At 36.3% G+C, this 18,998-nt stretch overlaps 1 protein-coding gene across 1 annotated transcript in view; it reads left to right on the top strand.

Moving 5' to 3' along the window:
- Positions 1-18,998, top strand: part of TRPC4 (transient receptor potential cation channel subfamily C member 4) — a 278,282-nt gene that overhangs the window by 250,302 nt on the left and 8,982 nt on the right. The window contains exon 9 of the mRNA XM_001368047.5: positions 3,482-3,676. Coding sequence (XP_001368084.1) covers positions 3,482-3,676 — 195 coding nt within the window. The remainder of the gene's footprint in view (positions 1-3,481; positions 3,677-18,998) is intronic.

The raw sequence follows: 18,998 nt of genomic DNA, 5'->3' as shown, positions 1-18,998 counted from the left end.
CTTAAGATTTATCCTAGTGCTAAGGGAAAGTCTAAATAATATTGAATAAATAATTATCCAAGTTTAAAAGTTGCTTCTGAGATAGAAACAGAGAGAGAGAGAGAGAGAGAGAGAGAGAGAGAGAGAGAGAGAGAGAGAGAGAGAGAGAGAGAGAGAGAGAGAAAGGAAAAGAGATGGAGGGTAGAAGGAGAGAGAGGGGGGTGGGACTCTGGAAATGAGAAAATCAGATAAGATGATATATGCAAAACATTTTACAAACTGTAAAATGCTATGTAAATTAGAGTTATTATTATTCATCGTTATGCTACTACCCCTGACAATATAATAATGACAATGATAATAAAACCAGAGTTTAGACTTTAAAGGGCTCTCAACATATTTTGCTAATTCACTATACTCATGTCCAAATTTGTCTCCCCGTGGACTCAGAAATCTTGATGCTAAATTCAGAAATAACCTTGAGTCACTTTTCCTTTTCTTCAACCTCTTCACATCACAATAAGGATGGCCAAAGGAAAAATAATATGATATAGAGAAAAATTGAAATGGTGAGTGAAGACCTGAAACAACCAGGAAACTTGTTATCACCTCCAGCTTAACCTGTTTCTTTTACTAATTCCCATCACCTCTCCTACAATAATCACTTGCCCTAGTTGGGACTATAAGATAAATAATGAGAAAAGAAAAAAAAATGATGAGTTTATAGAAAAGTGCTCACTCCCTATTAGAAGTTGCTAAAATCACACCTGCTGCCCTCCTAGCAGCCTGAGGGACAGAAGTAGCTTTCAAGTCTTTGGTTAAGTAACTCTCTCTAGCAATCTCTACAAATCCCAAAGAGAGACCATCTTAATAACTTTTCCGACCTCATTCACAGTCATATCTCTCATTGCTCTAAATGTTTTCTAAATTTGGGTCAGAATATCATGTTTTGGTTTGGGTTTTTAATTTTTTTAAGGAAATGAAGGAACTGATCTCTTTGCTAAAGCCCACAGAGCAGGCTAAAATGTGCCTTTACTGGTAGTTCACATAGAATATATACAATGCCTCATTCCAATCCACCATGACCTTATTCATGTCCTCACAATCCCTTTTCTCCCTTGGTGAAGCCCTTGAGATTTATTTCATGTTTAGTTCTCTAAGTTCAGTTCCTTTCTAGGATTAATAGCTAAGCACATCCTTCTGTGGTGAGGGGCCAGGATTCCCAAAGCTCCTGCCTTCCTTTGTGGGATAATTTTTCCACATTCTCTAATTGTTTTTGCTGCTGGTGGTCACTACCTCCTTAGCAAACTCTGCTACCAATTCCATTTACTAGTAAGAGGTTTCTCCGGTGGTTTGGGGGAATCTTCATTTGTCATTGGTCACCTGGAGACTCCCACCTTATTCACCCCAAATCAGGAAAGAATAAATACAAAAGAAAGAAAGGCAACATGTGTGGACAAACACCTAGTAATCTCATAGGAGACAGGGAACCTGGCTTTCCCCTTAATATGTCCCCCACCACAGGCAGCACACAGCAATATTGCTCACTCAAAAACAATCAGGAAAAAGAAAAGCACCCAAGGACTGAGAGAGGGGCATAGCACTCCTATCATATGTGACCTCAGTTCCCACTTACTGACTCCTGAATCAACAGTCCTTCCATCTCCTAGGACAATTGGAAGGTTTTCTGGCACCCTACAACACCAGCCCCATGCCTGAAAGTAGGTATCCATGTGTTGGACTGGAACCAGACATAGAATATTGCATGTGTTCTGGATAACCCACTAAAAAGGGCAAATCTGAGAATGTTCTTAAGGACTGGGGCTCTACCTGGTTGGTTCTCCCATTATAGAAGTTCATTGAAGCAATGATTACCATTTTTTTCATAGAAAAAGCATATCTGATTTCTGCAATATAATCTAATTAGGTGACAAAATCATAGGCAAATGTATTTGTTGTAAATAAGAATTATTATATTATCATATGTACTAAACATGCTATTTTCTATAATATATTATGTTCACATAATATAATAAACTATATTATTCTATATGGGAGGGCATCATTATAAGAAGGAAGTATAGTCTTGACTTAAAATCTAAAATCTGAATCCTATATTAAACTCAATGACACTTAATAAAGTAAATTTCTAGAATCAGTTTTGATAGCATGCCAGCATATTTTGATAGCAACATGAAAGAGTATTTGAAAAATAAAACTAACCTCAAAGTCAGGAAGATTTGGATTCACATCCTATCTCCCATATATATCAACTATGAACAAACCACTTAAACCCTCTATATTACAGGCAAATCTCTAAGACTAATTTGTAGAGCAAGAGTTGATCTGTATTGGTGGAAGGAGTTTCCTCACTGGGAGCTCGCTATGCAAAAGTCCAATCCAACACTATATCAAAATAAGATTGTGCCTGGTATTGGGCAGTTAGGTGGTGCTATCAATAGAGCTCTGGACCCTGGAGTCAGGGAAATGTGAGTTCAAGTCAGCCTTAGACACTTGCTAACTGTGTGACCCTAAACAAATCTCTTAATTCTGTTTGCCTCTGTTTCTTTATCTGTAAACTTAGCTGGAGAAGGAAAGGGCAAAATTCCTCTAGTATTTTTTGCCAATAAAAACCCAAGTAGGGTCATGAAAAGTTGGACATGACAACAAAATAAGTGAACAACAACAGAATTCCCTGATTCTCTAAATTCTCAGTTTTTTTTTTTAATCCTTTTGCTTCTCCCTAAACATATGCATAATTTAGGTTTTTACTGTTTAGGGTGAGATGAATGAAAGCATGAGGCAATGACTATGTGGTTTCTGATGTTACTTAAAAGTTGTATGGGTCAATTTAAAGAAGATCAGAATCTCAGGCTCACTGGTTACCAATCCTGCCTCTTATCTGACCCAGGATTAATTGGTCAAGGCTGTGCTAAAAATATAGTTCTCAAATAGAAAAGTCCTGAACTAAATAGAAACCATAATATCCATTATCATTTTTCAGTCTCCTCAAAGGTAGAGAATTGATCCCAATTCAAACTGTAACAAACATAAGTTTTATTTCTATTTAAATAATAATTATGTTATACATACATCATTTATCACATAGTCTGATCTCAGCTTTCCCCAAAGTATCTGTGTTTGACATTAGATAACCATTTATATATTATCTTCCTACTGAATGGTGATATCATCAATTGATACCTAATCACTACCACTCCTTTAATACAGAATTATTGAATTGTCTATTTTGTTGAAAGAAAGAAAAGAAACTTGATTATATGAGGGGGTTTTGTTTTGTTTTGTTTTTAATCAGGACAAACAGAGCCCAGTGTAGTTCTCAGACAGGAGTACAAGTCTGTTCCTGGTGGAATGGGGAAGGGACAATGAAGGTTGGAGTGAAAGTTCACCATGGTTTACAGTTAATGGTGGGAAACGAGGGGGAAACTTGGTTATATTCAATTGGGAGGCCAGTTGGTAGTTCTTGTGTTCTTTTGTCTAGGATCATGCAGACATTGAATGGAAATTTGCACGGACAAAACTATGGATGAGTTATTTTGAAGAAGGAGGTACTCTGCCTACTCCCTTCAATGTCATCCCAAGCCCCAAGTCTCTCTGGTATCTTCTCAAATGGATCTGGACACACCTATGCAAGAAAAAGATTAGAAGGAAACCAGAAAGTTTTGGAACAATAGGGGTAAGAATACAGAATGTTAGTATTGCTCTCTCTCACTTCTTTCATTTGTATAAAAGAATCTCCTTTCAGACTTTAAGGTACCTTTAAGAAACCAAATGAACCTGCTTTGTTCTTTTGGATGATGAGCTCACTGGCCTTCACTTTGCCTTGCTAAATACTTCCATCATGCTCCCACTCTCATGTAAGAATGTATATTACTCAAGCACTGATTGTATATGTGAATCAGCAGGTGATGCCCACCACTGTGACCTAAGTGCATTGTTCCTATTGCTAGCAGCAATCTTACAGAGCTTTCAATTGCCCAACAATTTTGCTGAATTACTGCATTTGCTCTGAGCCACATTAGATGCATAATAAATGAGGATGCAGCTACAAAATTGTATTTGGGGTAATTAGAGAAATGGAGAATTGAGTTTTTTGTAAAAATGTGCTAGAATAATAGAGTTGGAGCAATTGAAGGGACCCTCTAGATTAGCCTGTACCTGAACAAAATTTTCCTCTACAATATTCCCAACAGGTGGCTATCAAGCTTTTGCTTCCAGAGCTTCCGTAGAAGGGTAACCCACAATCTCCAGAGCTAGTCCATTCTATTTTTGAATAGCACTAATTGTTAGGAAGTTTTCCTTATACCAAGCCTAAATTTGCTATTTTTTACAAAGTACAATCATTGTTTCTATTTCTGCCCTCTAAAGCCAAGCACATCTAATCCCAGTTCTAGTTGAAGCCCTTCAATTATTTTAAAACAGTTTTCATGTACCCTATGCTCAGTCTCACTAAGTTTTCACCTGGCTAATAAGCCACTACCAGCTTCTTCTGGTGGTCATCATATGGCATGAACCTGAAGCTTTGATTAAACATCCATATGAAGACTAACACATTCACCATCCTCTGAATACTATCCAGGTTTTCAATACTTGATCTCTATTTGGCATTTAGAATCCTTCATTGTCTGGCTACAGCCTATCTTTTGAAGCTTATTACACATTATTCTCCTTAATGCACTACACGCCATAGGCAAAGTAGCCTATTTCTATTCCTTTTGCATGCCATTATCTTCTCTAATCCTCGGCACATGTGGACCCCAACGAACTCACTCCCACCTCTTAGAATTCCCAGCTTCCATTAAAGATCAGCTTAAGTGTGACTTTCCTTATTAAGGCTTCTTTGATAGCCCCCTGTTAATGTTGCCCACCAAAAATAGTCTGTAATTGCTTTTGTTTATAATTGTTTATCTGTGCCAATGTTGTATAACACAGACAAATGTAAACTCCTTGGGAGCAGAAACTATTTTGTTTTGGTTTTAAAATATCTACCTAGAGATACATCTATTATAGTACCTACAAATGTTAGGTTCTTAATGTTTGTTGCATTGATTTGAATTCCTAAATATGTTGCCTTGAGCTGAACATTAGATAGTCTAGATGACATTTTGACCAGAGCTGTGTGAATCTTAAAATTTCTCAGACTCTATCTTAGAACATTTGGTTAGGACCATTTTAAAACAATGAAGGGACTTTAGTCAGGAAAGTAGGTGGGAACTCTAACATTACCCCACCCATACTTAGGCATACTTTAGAGGAAGATAAAGTTGTGAACTCCTGATTGAACAATGAAAAGTCCCACCCCATACTTAAAGTGAAGTAAGAACCCTTAAGCTAGATCTATTTTTAGATCTAATACAAAGGGGTGCTAAGTATCTATGAAGATCAAATTAATCAGGCAACTTACAAAGGACAAGATTAGTCTACTCAGGTGTGAATTACTCAAAAGTTTTAGTCTACTAAGGTGTGAATTAAGAATGGTCAGTCCTTTGGAAACCATCTACTGTGATTGGTAGATGTAAAAACTTAGGGGAGGTGACGTAGGAGAAAATTCTCTTTAAAAGGAGGTCAGAAAGGCCTCTGAGTTAGTTCAGCTTAGGAAGCTGAATTGGAGTCTCTCGGTGGTTAAACTTAGTTGAGTTCCTAAGCTAAACTGGAGGGTCTCTCTGAACACTAGAGCTTGCTTGGAACAAGATCTTGTGGTGAGTTGATAAAAGACTGACTAGTCTCTCTTAAGCCTCAGGCCTAGGCCATGTTGGCCTAGGCCCTTCATACTATATTTTTCTTATTCTCTCTCCTTTTTCTTTAATTCCTCATTTGTATTTATTAAAATCTCCATAAAACCCAGCTGACTTGGGTATTTCGTGGCAACCACTTTATTTTTAATATAAAACCAAGACACTAAAAATTATCTTTACAGTTTTGGCTATTCAATGTCTTGAAACCCATATTTTCATGGTCACAGTTTATGGCTCTTTAAACTGTACAGCTGAGTACCAAGAGCCTATGATTGTTCTACTCACATTAGCTTTTTTGCTAGGTCACTGTTGATTCATATTGGGTTCACATCATTAATTTCATGAGATTTTTGCAGATAATCTGATTAGTAGTCTGGAAAAAGGTAAAAAGAAAATTCCTATCTCACAGTAATCTTTCTAAAGTTTCACTGAAACAAAAATAACCTGAGTTTCATTCATAAATGAGCAACAGCCCCCTTCAGTCATAAAAAATGGAGAGGGAGAGAGAGAGGGAAAAAGAGAGGGAAGGAGAGAGAGAGAGAGAGAGAGAGAGAGAGAGAGAGAGAGAGAGAGAGAGAGAGAGAGAGAGAGAGAGAGAGAGAGAAACCTGGGAAAAGCCTGGGATTGGTCCTTATATAGAGCAATTCTGGGAAGTAGGGGGGGGGCATGGCCTCTCCCTAGCACAGGATTGGTCCAATTCAAGACCAATCCCACACCAGGAAGTAGGGGGTGTGGTCTCTCCCCCAGGATGGGACTGGTCGATTAAAGACCCCTGAGGCATACTGGAGGATGTAGTTCCTCAGTCCACAACATTTTGAAACTCATAGTAGCTACCTTTGTACTTAAAAAGCCATTTTTTTAATCTAAGCATTGTTTTTTATATTCATCCCCATTAACTTATGTCCTATTAGATTTGTTCCAATAATTGATATTTTAGATTTCTATTCCATTTTTTCTTCAAAATTAATAAGTATCTCATCTATTTCATTTTTCCAAGTCACTAAAAATGTTTACTAACAGTGCAGAGGATACAACTTTGAGACACACTGTATTTTCTTAAAAGCTGATATCAAGGGAGCATCTGGATATCACAGTGGATTGAGAGTTAGGCCTAGATATGGGAGGTCCTGGGTTCAAATTTGGCATCAGACACTTTCCAGCTGTGTGACCCTGGGCAAGTCACTTAACCCCCATTGCCTAGCCCTTATCACACTTTTGCCTGGACAAGATGGAAGGTAAGGGTTTAAAAAAAAAAGCTGATATCAAATTATTAATGTAGACTTTTGAGTTTGGCTTTTTAAGAAGTTATTAATTGCCCTATTATTTAGCATGGCTCCATTCTGTTTAATATTTTAATGTTTAATAGCATTAAAAGATTTGCTAAATCTACAATATTTACTGATCTGCATGTATAATAATTTTTTCAAAAAAAAGGGGAAGGGATCCAGAAGGGATTGAGGTTCTGATGAAACCTTACTGACTAATATGTGGTAGAAATGGGCATATACTTGAAGTCAAACTGATCTTGTTATAGACTTTGGATTTTGCTGTCTTACAATTTGTAAAAATTGACACATTTGCTCTTCTCCTTGACCTTTCAAATATTATTGACTGTCTCAGCAATCACATCTGCCAGTTATTCCCCGTTTAAGGATGCTGCTAGAAGTTTTTGAGGCCAACTCACCTTTGGGTCTATTCTCACTTCTTGAGCATCTCACTGTTGCACTCAACTCTCTTTTCTTCATTTTGTTGACATCTTTTCTCCTCTACTCTTTCTGATTCAGTTTGGGTTCTTTCCCTCATTTTCTTCTTAGGCTCTCTCATTCTCCTATTTATCTCATTCTCTTATTATTCTATCTCCTCAAATTATCCTCTTCCCCTCTTTCTCCATTTCCTATTCTTCTCTTCTTCTTGTTTCTTCTCCCCTGATCTGCCTCATCTTTTTTCCTCCCCCACATCTCATTTTCTCTTTCCTTCCCCTCCTCCCCAATAACAAGCTCCCTGGTAGTAGACCTCAATAGCTTTGAAAATCTCTCCCATACTGAAAATCAAAAATGCTAGGAATTACCAAAGGGAATCCAGGGCTATAGGTCTATAAACTAACTACCTCAATAGTTTTTTAGTAGGTCACCTTTTTTCTTTGTATCTCATATTTCTCTTTTATGAAAAAAGGCCAGTCTCATCTACCTGACACTTTCCCCTATTCCAATTTCTGAGTGTCAATAAGCTAATAATAGAATTTAAAACACTTTGACCACAAAAGAAAATATTTTCAGATATACAAGATTAAGATAAAGTATTGAGAAGTAGCTTTAGATTTTTAATATTTTTTTCTTTTCTCTCAAATTGTTTTATGACTCCTGGTTAGTTTCTTTTGACATATTAAATTATCATTTTTAATCTACAAGAAATATTATCAATGCCTGGCATTTTTTCCCAAACAAGAACTCTAAATTTTCATCTATTTAGTCAGTAATATTAATTGGTTGGGAAAAATTTGAAGGGGATCCTATGGGTAGGAGTACCTATGGCCAATTTCCATTTTCCTCAATCATGAATAACATTATTAGGGTAGTAGCTGTTAAATAAACATCAATTTATTCTCTTATCTCTCAGAATTAGATTTCAATGAATCTTGACTTTATTATTCTTCTTGTCAGCAAATTCTATCACTACCCAGAGGAAAAGCAACTTCAGAATCAAATGGTTAAGAACTAGCTTAAAAAGAGGGAAAGAAGTTGAACAAGAAAGCACCTTATTGAATAAAAAAAAAAGCTAGACAAGGTAAAAAGAAAGATAAGAAAAGGAAAATAATCTGAAAGCACTAAAGTAAATATAATCAGCTCTCAGTTATCCATGTTAGTGAAGGCAATGAATGGTACATATAATCTAGAATTATCCATAATATGATCAACATTTGACTTGCTTCTTAAAGGTAATTAAAAGAATTTACACTTGAAAATATAATTCTATGAATGTGAGGCAAAACTATAAGGAAAATATTGAGGCACTAAAATGTTCTCCAATCCTCCTTTCTTATCCCTCTCTCCTCAATCTGGATGTTCTATCTTCATTTCATGAATGTCTAATGCTATCCCTAGGATGCTAAAATTTGATTCCCTAGTTTGTTTAACCAAATTAATCTGTCCTTTGCCTGGGAAATTTTTCAAACTGAAAAGAAAGCTAATAGTACAATTCTACATAAAATGTTAATGACTAATAATATTAAAATGTTATTTTTCACAGATGTGCTTATAATTTAAAATTCCATTTGTGCAGACTCTCAGTTCTGCCTATTATGCTCTTCAGATTTGCAAGTGACAGAAAAGTGTAAGGATATGGTTGAGATCCAAAAAAAATATATTTAACAAGTTAGCATGTTGGACAAGATATAATAAGAATAAATTGATTAGGTTCAAAAAAGTCAATTTCCACAGTAAAAGAGTAGGGAGTCACTGAAGCTTCTTGAGTAGAGAAGTAATATATAAATATTTTGTTTCCATTAAAACACTAAGTAGTGCAGGTGGGTTATGTCACTAAAAACTCAAAACTAAGGTTTGCTACTGACTAATCCACAGTGTGGATCATCACAATTTTACTATAATAGAAAATTATTTAGATTTTATTTGAAAAGGAGATATAGGACTTATGAAATTCACTTGAAACTTAATAAAATATATTAACTTTTTTTTAAACTTGAAATTAAATAAAATCACATCAGTTTGACTAACCAATTCAGATTCTTTATCTTCCCCCAGCACTCAGCTCCTGCCTAATTCTCACCAAATACTAACCAAATTTATCCTTTCCTCAGGAGGCCTCTCCCGCAGCAACATAAGCAGAACCATCATTTTCTAAAGAAGCTGGGTAACAATAGAAGTCCTTCTGATTTCTGCATTGCAGCTGTTTTGTCCCTCCCAGTCTTTTATTCTCCAGGTTCTTTTTGTCATAGTTTTAGGACTGGGAGGCTTATTAAGAGCAGCCTTTAAAATTTTTTATTTATGTTTTATCTATTTTTTCAAAGATCAAAAATAATTTTTCTTTTCCTTACATTACCAACCCTAATATTGGGGAAAAAAATAAAAAAAACCAATCCTTGTCACCGATGTGTATAGTCAAGAAAAATAGATTCCTACAATGTCAAAAAGATATGTCTCATTCAGTACCTCAAGTCCCTTGTCTGCCTCTGTCAAGAGAAATGCAGAATGCCTCATCATCTGTCCTCTGGAAGTATATAGTAAATGGTTATTGGATTGATGAGAGTTCTGAAGGCTTTCAAAGCTATTTGCTTTGAGAGTATTGTTATTATATAAATTAGCTTCCTGGTTATGCTCACTTCACCCTGTATCAGTTCATACAAGTATACCAGGTTTCACTGAAATCCTTCCTTTCATCATTGTATAACAATAATATTCATATGCTATGATTAGCATTGCAATCATACATCATAATTTGTTCAGCTCTTCCCCAGTTTATGGGGACCTCTACATTTACAGGTCTTTGACATTACAAAAAAATGTTAAATACTCTTAGGTATATAGATCCTTTTCCCTCTTTCTTTTTTCTCTTTGTCAACCCCTTTATATTTCAGATGCTCAAAATAAGGAACAAGAGACCATGACACAATTTGATTCATTTAACTTTTCTGTGTCTTGCCCATGCTATCCAACCTAATTTTAAAAAATAATTATAGAATTCAAAGTGATCTTCCTGACTCGAAAGCTAGTGTTTTATCCCACTATGCCACCGAAATATTCCTGATTTTTCATTTGTTCCTCATTTCACATTAGCCCATTATTATTCTATTACCTCCCCTCTTAGCATATTGCATTTTATCAGTATTTCTAAAAAATGGTGCACAAGACAGAATATAATTCTCCAAAACATTTGATCAGGGCCAAGTATATTGGAATTAGTTCTCTAATATGTCACTTAGCTATCCCATCTGCCTAAAGCTACTGCTCTATCTCTTTGTTCTTATCCTAAATATGTTTGAAAACTTCATTTGTTGTTAAAATTATTCACATACCCCCAGTCATTATGGTTTTAGCCTTTCTGCCCTCATTCTCTTAGCTTCTTGTCCTTGAATATGTCACCCTCTTTTATTCTCTTTGCTTTTTCATGTTAAAATGTACTCATTAGAATTCTCTATGTAGCCTCCAGTCAGATATCTTCATGTTTTCCTTGTCACTATGATCATCTAAAATTGTATTGTCAGATTTCATTTTTTTTTTAATATTATTTTATTTGGTCGTTTTCATACATTATTCACTGGAAACAAAGATTGTTTTCTTTTCCTCCCCTCCCCTCCCCCCCCCCCCCCCCCCCCGCCTTTCCCTCTCCCATAGCCGACGCATGATTCCACTGGTTGTCACATGTGTTCTTGACTCGAACCCATTTCCCTGTTGTTGGAGTTTGCATTATAGTGTTCATTTAGAGTCTCTCCTCAGTCTTATCTCCTCCAACCCTGTATTCAAGCAGTTGCTTTTCAGCGGTGTTTTTACTCCCACAGTTTATCCTCTGCTTGTGGGTAGTATTTTTTTTTTTAGATCCCTGCAGATTGTTCAGGGATTGCATTGATACTAATGGAGAAGTCCATCACCTTCGATTGTACCACAATGTATCAGTCTCTGTGTACAGTGTTTTCCTGGTTCTGCTCCTCTCGCTCTGCATTACTTCCTGGAGGTTGTTCCAGTCTCCATGGAACTTCTCCACTTTATTATTCCTTTTAGCACAATAGTATTCCATCACCAACATATACCACAATTTGTTCAGCCATTCCCCAATTGAAGGGCATCCCCTCATTTTCCAATTTTTGGCCACCACAAAGAGCGCAGCTATGAATATTTTTGTACAAGTCTTTTTGTCCATTATCTCTTTGGGGTACAAGCCCAGCAGTGCTATGGCTGGATCAAAGGGCAGACAGTCTTTTATCGCCCTTTGGACATAGTTCCAAATTGCCCTCCAGAATGGTTGGATCAATTCACAACTCCACCAGCAATGAATCAATGTCCCCACTTTGCCACATCCCCTCCAGCATTCATTACTTTGCATAGCTGTCATGTTAGCCAATCTGCTAGGTGTGAGATGATACCTCAGAGTTGTTTTGATTTGCATCTCTCTGATTATAAGAGATGTAGAGCACTTTTTCATGTGCTTATTAATAGTTTTGATTTCTTTGGCTGAGAATTGCCTGTTCATGTCCCTTGCCCATTTGTCAATTGGAGAATGGCTTGATTTTTTGTACAATTGATTTAGTTCTTTATAAATTTTGTCAGATTTCATTTTTAAGTAAGTAACATTCTTCCAAAGTCATTGGCCCTTTCAGAGAGTCAGATCAGAGGATCAGGACCCCTAATTATCAGAATGTTTCATTCATTTCACAATCCATTGTCATAGGGAACAAGCCCATTCTCCTGGTGATAGTGATTAACATCTGTGAAGTGAATATTAAATGAAGTTCACAATCCAGCTGTGACTTCTGTATTATGGAGAATTCTGTGCACTCCATAAATGCTTATCAGTTGCAAACTGTCTATTATATAATAAGGAAATCCTAGCTGTTGCCTGAGGCATGAAGAGATTGAGTAACTTCTCTGGTTTCTCAGAGCTCCTGTATATCATGAGCAAGATTTTAACTTCTCTTTCTAAACTCTAAGCCTAGCACTCAATCTGCTACTCCATGCTGTAGCTAATGTCAACATTATATAAATTAAAAGTTGGAGAATATGGAAAGATAATGACATAGTAACTCTGAATGCAAGATTTTCTGCATCTTAGTTTTAATGTTTTATTTGTTTCGATAATTGAGTTAACCTCCTAGAGAAAAAGAGGGAGTAAGATAACAATAATAAAACTCCTCCCATTATTTGAGTGTTTTAAGATTTAATATGTATATATGCAATTTACATGTATATCATTTCCTTTCAGACTATCTTTTTTCTAATATATTCTATTTACTCAATTAAATATATCCTAATTGCATGTTTAAAAAATTAGCATTCATCATTTACCAATTTTGAGCTCCAAATTTTCTCTCTTCCCTCCTCCACCCCTTAAAAAGGCAAGTAACATGATATCAATGATAAATGTGGGGGCAACTAAGAGGCTTAATGGACAGAAAATCAGGCCTGGAGATAGGAGATCCTAGCCCCAAATTTGACCATAGACATTTCCTACCCATTTGATCCTGAGCAAACCACTTCATCCCAAGTGCCTATCCCTTATGGCTCTTCTGCCTTGGAACCAATAAATAGTATCAATTCTAAGATAGAAGGTAATTTTTTTAAGTAATAAGACATGTGAAATCATGAAAATACCATTTCATATCGCCAAGTTGAAAAAGAAAATACCAACTTACACATACAAACCACAAAGAAAGTAGAAAAAATATGTTTCAATCTGCACTCAGAGTTCATCAGTTCTCTCTCTTGAGGTAGATTAGCATTTTTCATAACTGATCCTTTGGAATTGTCGAGATCATTGTCCTGATGAGAGTAACTAAGTCTTTCAATGTTTATCATCCTTACAATATTTCCTTTGCTGTGTACAGTGTTCTCTTGATTCTGCTCACTTCACTTTTCATGGGTTCATGTAAGTCTTTTCGGGTTTTTTCTGAAATCATGTTACTAATCATTTCATATAGCACAATAATATTCCATCACAATAATTTACCACAAATTGTTTAGCCATTTCCAAATGATGGGCATCCTCTCGATTTCTAGTTCTTTGCATCACAAAAAGAGCTAATTGTGATATTTTGTGCAAATAAGTTTTTTCTTTTGATCTTTTTGGGACACAGACCTAGTACTAATATTAGACGGTCAAAGTGAATGCCTGGTTTAATGATCCTTCATATGTAGTTCCAAATCATTCTCCAGAATAAATCATTATTTGATATAGGCTGAACACATTGACATTTTCCAGGTGAGAAAACTGAAAGTCAGAAAGAATTTATGATTCAGGTGATGTGTGACATTGTTAAGTAGCTGATACAGGATACAAGATTTGAATCAGTTCCAGACCAGTATTAAAATCTAGGTGTAATACACACATATACATACTGTAATGGGGAAAAGGAGAGAGATGAGGATAAGATTTAAGAGAAGGGGAAGGTTATCTTTAAGGCACATGCTAGGAATTCTAGAGAAAGGATTTTAGCAGGCAGGGGGCTGAGGAGGAACAGTTTGAAAAGGACAACTGTTAATAGTGAGTGACTTCCTGGGTTAGCCAGGAGAGCTCTTCCAGTCCAGAAAAGAGGAGGAAAGGAGGGCTTGCCATAGCTCAACTATCTCAGCCTGTCTGTGGAGAAGGAAAAACCCTCAAATCATCTTGGGTGGTTCTCTGTCTGACTGGAGAACATCTAGCAAAGGAGCTCACTATACCTACTGTGTTTTTATTAACTTTCCAGAAGGTTTTGTCTAAAATCCTGTCATTTTGGCTTTGAGGTTTTATCTCAGGGGTCAGACCCACCAGGATTGGACTTAGCCATTTTGAGAGCAATCATAATGGGTTTCGTAGACAGCTTTTGAACTCAACCAAACTAACTACTGATAGCCAACTCTTTTTGGGGAACATCTAGGTAGAAATAGGAAGCTGGTAGGTTAGCTTGAAGACTGAAAGACTCCCTCTTGCAAAGGATGTAGTTTGTGGTGGGTTGAATGGTGTAAAAATTAAAATTAAATCTTAATAACAAAAATATTATATTTTAGAGGTTTATTAAAGATCATTAGAAATCAAGGAATAAAGAGGCTACAAAATTAAAAACCACGTGCCCATGGCTGATAAGCCAGTTCAAACATCCACCTTACCACACCACCAAGCTCAGGACCAGAAGGAAAGAAGTGTGACCTTCCACAGCCCTGCCTAATATCCCCTATGCACAGACAGGAAGTCAGAGGGCTCCTGAGAAATGTAGTTCTTTTTTAGGGTAACAGATTTTCAATTATACAATAGCTAGATCCTTTAGAGTCAGGGATAACTTGTTCTGATCTTCAGTTTGTACCCTCTCTTTTAATAAATACTTATTTTATATAACATTTTCTCGTAGGTGTTTTGTGTGACTGGCCCAGTGAGAGAAAGTTATTCTGCTTTACTCTCACTAACAGGGGGCTAGAATACCAAAAGATCATGGCTGGGTATTTAGGGAGTTCTCTAAGTAGAAACTATATCTATCCACTTGAGTTCTCCTGTTATCCTTCTGGTTTTATTAGTTATTATCTGTTTTTTTTTATTTATCCTTTAATTTTAAAGACAAGAATACAGCTTCAAAGAATATCACTCTCTCAGAGCAGAAAATACTATATAATACTTTCATACTGTTTGAGTTGAAGCCACAGTACAAATTATTAAAGGACTTATTAAGGCTCATCTAGAAGTAGGAGCAATGATTACAAAGAGCCAACACATCTTAATCAAAAGCAGATCCCATCAGGCTAATTGCATTTCCTTTTTGGACAGGCTTACTATTGAGTCAAAAGATATCACCACTAATGTGATTTTTGTCCTGTTCAAGTAAAAAAGACAAAAAACAACCAACCACCCAAAATAGGGAAATGTTATTTAAAGGGAATGCTTTAAGTTTTAGCAAGGTATTTGATGTCTCTTATGTTCTTATTGTAGGGGTTTTCCCTAAAATAAGGGGTTTTGTGGAGAGGTAGTCATTTCCATAGTTATTTCCATTGTGTAATAACTTTCTAACAATCAGAGCTGGCCCAAAGTGAAATGAACTGCCTTGGAAAGTGTTGGGGGGCATTCCCCTCACTGGCAGTCTTCAAGAAAAGTATAAAGAGATGTCAACTTGTTGGGCTCATTGTGGAGGGTCTTCTTGTTCAGATATCAGTGAAACTGGATGGCCTCTGAGGTTCCCTCCAACATACCTTCCATGTTTCTAATTCTTTGATTTAATCTAAAATTTCTGCTGGCCTGAAGTTTGGGTTTCAATATTTGCCTGGTTCCTGATTTCTGCACTACAGTTAGTCTGCCCACTCACTACTTACTGTTTTGACCCCATCATTTCATATTCATCCTTACTTGACTAGAGCAGGAATGGATAGCAACCTTTAAATCATTTTTTTTCTACCTTCTCTATTTTCAGTGACAACCTCCAGCTGCCATTTCTCAGCTATTCAACTCTCATATTGTCATTTATTTACTTTAATGCTTAGCCAAGGGTTTAAATTATAACAGACATCAATTCAGTACTGGTAATTTGGCTCTGCTTCAGCATGTGATTATTGGCAAACTTATCTGTCCATTTAGAGGTCACAACTGATACTGTTGAAACCACACCCAAAATCCCATTGGCAGTTTGAAGTTGATCTTCTTTTTAGCAGCAGAGATACTTGTCATGTTTTAAAGGGGATAAATCAATGAAGCTCAAACCCTTTATTGAATGAAATACTTATCAAGGGTGCAAACCCATTATCCAGAATGATTTCCTACTTAGCAGTTATTGGGTTCACCAAAGGAGATTGTTATTAGGACCTGTGGTGAGGAACCAGGGGCAATAAACATATTATTATGTGTGGCTAATGATAACTCTCTTTGTTCTCTGCTTCTGTTTAGACAACTTTTTTTTTTTTTAATAATCACCTTCTCAGTGATCTTAATAGAGTATTTTTACTTTACCTGTGGCGAAAAAAATAAACCTAGGTTGCTGTTCATCAACCATGGATATGATTTTTCTTTCCCCAAAAACCCTAGAAAAGGGCTATATCTTTTTTTTCAAAGTAATATGGTATTCACATGCTAATTAATCTAAGGAACAGTCTTTGTGGGAAAGTATTTTTCATCAGAATATGTCACCTCAGAACATTAACCCTTTTGGCCAAAGGTCACAACCATAAAATACAACCTGCCTAGTTTTTAAATTAAGATACAAAATTCTATTTAAATGTATTTAATTTTACAATAGTACTACCCAACATCTAACCTTGACAAGGGAAAGCCAAGAGTATAGTTTGCTCTCCACATGGAATTAAAGGGGTCACTTTGCTGTTTGGCCCCAGGCTGCATCTGTCCAGGCACCTCACAGACAAATGTGCACTGTTTTGTTAGTTGAGGACTGGAGATGGTGGATGTAAAGGTCCAATTTATTATAGCTATAGGCAGAAGTGGAGCAGTCCATAACAACTAGATTTCAAATCAATTCCATTTAAGGAAAATGTATTAAGACACATAGTTAACTCAGAGGCAGTATAATAAAGTGACTAGACAGCTGGCCTTGAAGCCTGGCTTTGGCTGTGTAACACTCTAGAAACAAAGTGTAGGACTGCTTTATAGAGAGGGAAGTCTCTTCACCTAACACTTATCATTGCTAATGAAACCACAGGAGCCCTCCCTCTTTTTAATTGAGAGCATCACGCAGGGGCATCAGGTGGCTTAGTGGATACAGACCTGGAGTTAGGAGGAACTGGGTTCAAATGTGACCTCAGATACTTCCTAGCTGTGTGACCCAGGGCAAGTCACTTAACCCCAATTGTCTGGCCCTTGCTGCTTTTCTATCTTAGAATTGATACTGAAGATATTCTTTCATATTTAATCTAGCAAAAATTACATTTAGAATCAACATGATCTCTTATTCAAAGCTTTAAGTTTGGTCCAGATGTAGAAAGGGTTTTTAAAAAGCCCATTTAATTATAACAATACTAAGACAAAAGGTAAGGGTTATCAGAAAACAAAACAAAGCATCATCTTAAGTGTTGGAGGTACAAAAAACAAGGAAATACGTATTGTAAGAGAGAAAAAGAGATCCAAAAAGAAAAAAGAGCAACATATGAATGAATAAATGTTTAAATAAGTGAGTAGGTAGTTAGATAAAGAAAAATAGAGTTCCACCTCTGGAATTTTGATATTTCAATAAGGTTCTATTCAAATTCATTACCCCTTCTACTTCTTGACCTTCATTTCTTATGTTTTTAAGTCCCACATAGAAGTGGGGAAGAATTCAGGACATGCATCTCCCTATTAAACCACTCTAAGACTTCCTTACGTGACACTGCATATTCCCCATTTTCAAACCCACCCCAAAAGGCCCAATCTTCAAGCTATGGCATCATAGAATAATAATATAATATAATAGATATAATTATATGTAATATATAATATGATATATAATATAATAATGTAATAAAATAATAGAATAGAAAGGACCAAGAAAGAGACTTCCTCTCCTATTTCCTCAGTTTATAGATTATTTCAATGAAGAAAATATCTTCTATTTCATTTGCAGAGCATCCTAAATACTCAGCAGGATCATCCTAAGTCTGTTCATTTTGTTTAGTATCTTTTCACTTAGTTGTATGGCAAGTGTTAGATTTTTACCAAATAATCTGCAAAAGAATCAAGCCAGTGATTTTTTTATAATACATCTATCACCCAGGCCCCTTTTACATTAGATTTTCTTTCCTTTTCCTTTTTTTCTTTTTTTTCCCTTTATTGCTTCATTTGAAAAGGCAGAACATGGCAGGCTGCCTTCCCTGAGGAATGCAGAAAAGAATGAAAAAACCCTAGGACTACACGGGTCCTAAGAACAGCAGCAGACCAAAACTAGAAAGGAAATGAGAAAGAACTACCCTGAAAATTGACTGCAGGGTACCAGCTGCATGAAGTGAAACTGACATTCTGGACACAGACCTGGAGATAACTAGCGACAGAGAGAAGGGGACAATGTCACAGCCCATCCCCCAGAGCCCTCTGTTCCACAGCTCTTGAGCCCTACCTTTTCTGAAGCGATTTGACACTTTTATCACACACCCTAGGTTATACCGAGAGCATCACACCTTTCTGGGCAGGCTGTCTCCAATGAAGGTTTCCCTCTGGCATTAAGTGCTGAGATGGAAATTCCTCTGTTCTCTGTACCCGGATAATTAGGATTAAGTCACAATAATTTTCTTACATTCATGTAACTATGAGGCCTTACCAAAGTGGGTGCCCCTTTCCCCTTAACAATAAGACTGCCAGGACCATTTTGTACTTAATTTAACTTAATTTATTTTAATTTAACTTTAACTTATTTAACTGCTTAAATTAACAAGCCATCTGGGTAGCCAATTAGCAAGCATTAATTGTCAATGGTGACAGTGAATAGAGAGCAGAAGACCTGAGTTTAAATTCAGCCTAAGATATTTACTAGCTATGTGATCCTGAGAAAATTACTTAACCTCAGTTTGCCTTAGTTGCCTCATCTGTAAAATGAGAATAATAATAGCATCTACCTCCCAGGATTGTTGTGAAGATTAAATGAGGTAATATTTATAAAGC

Source organism: Monodelphis domestica, chromosome 4 (genome assembly GCF_027887165.1).
Source record: "Monodelphis domestica isolate mMonDom1 chromosome 4, mMonDom1.pri, whole genome shotgun sequence".
In the NCBI taxonomy this organism is placed as follows: domain Eukaryota; kingdom Metazoa; phylum Chordata; class Mammalia; order Didelphimorphia; family Didelphidae; genus Monodelphis; species Monodelphis domestica.
Note: the sequence above shows the minus strand (reverse complement) of the source record. Positions and strands in the feature narration are given on the sequence as shown.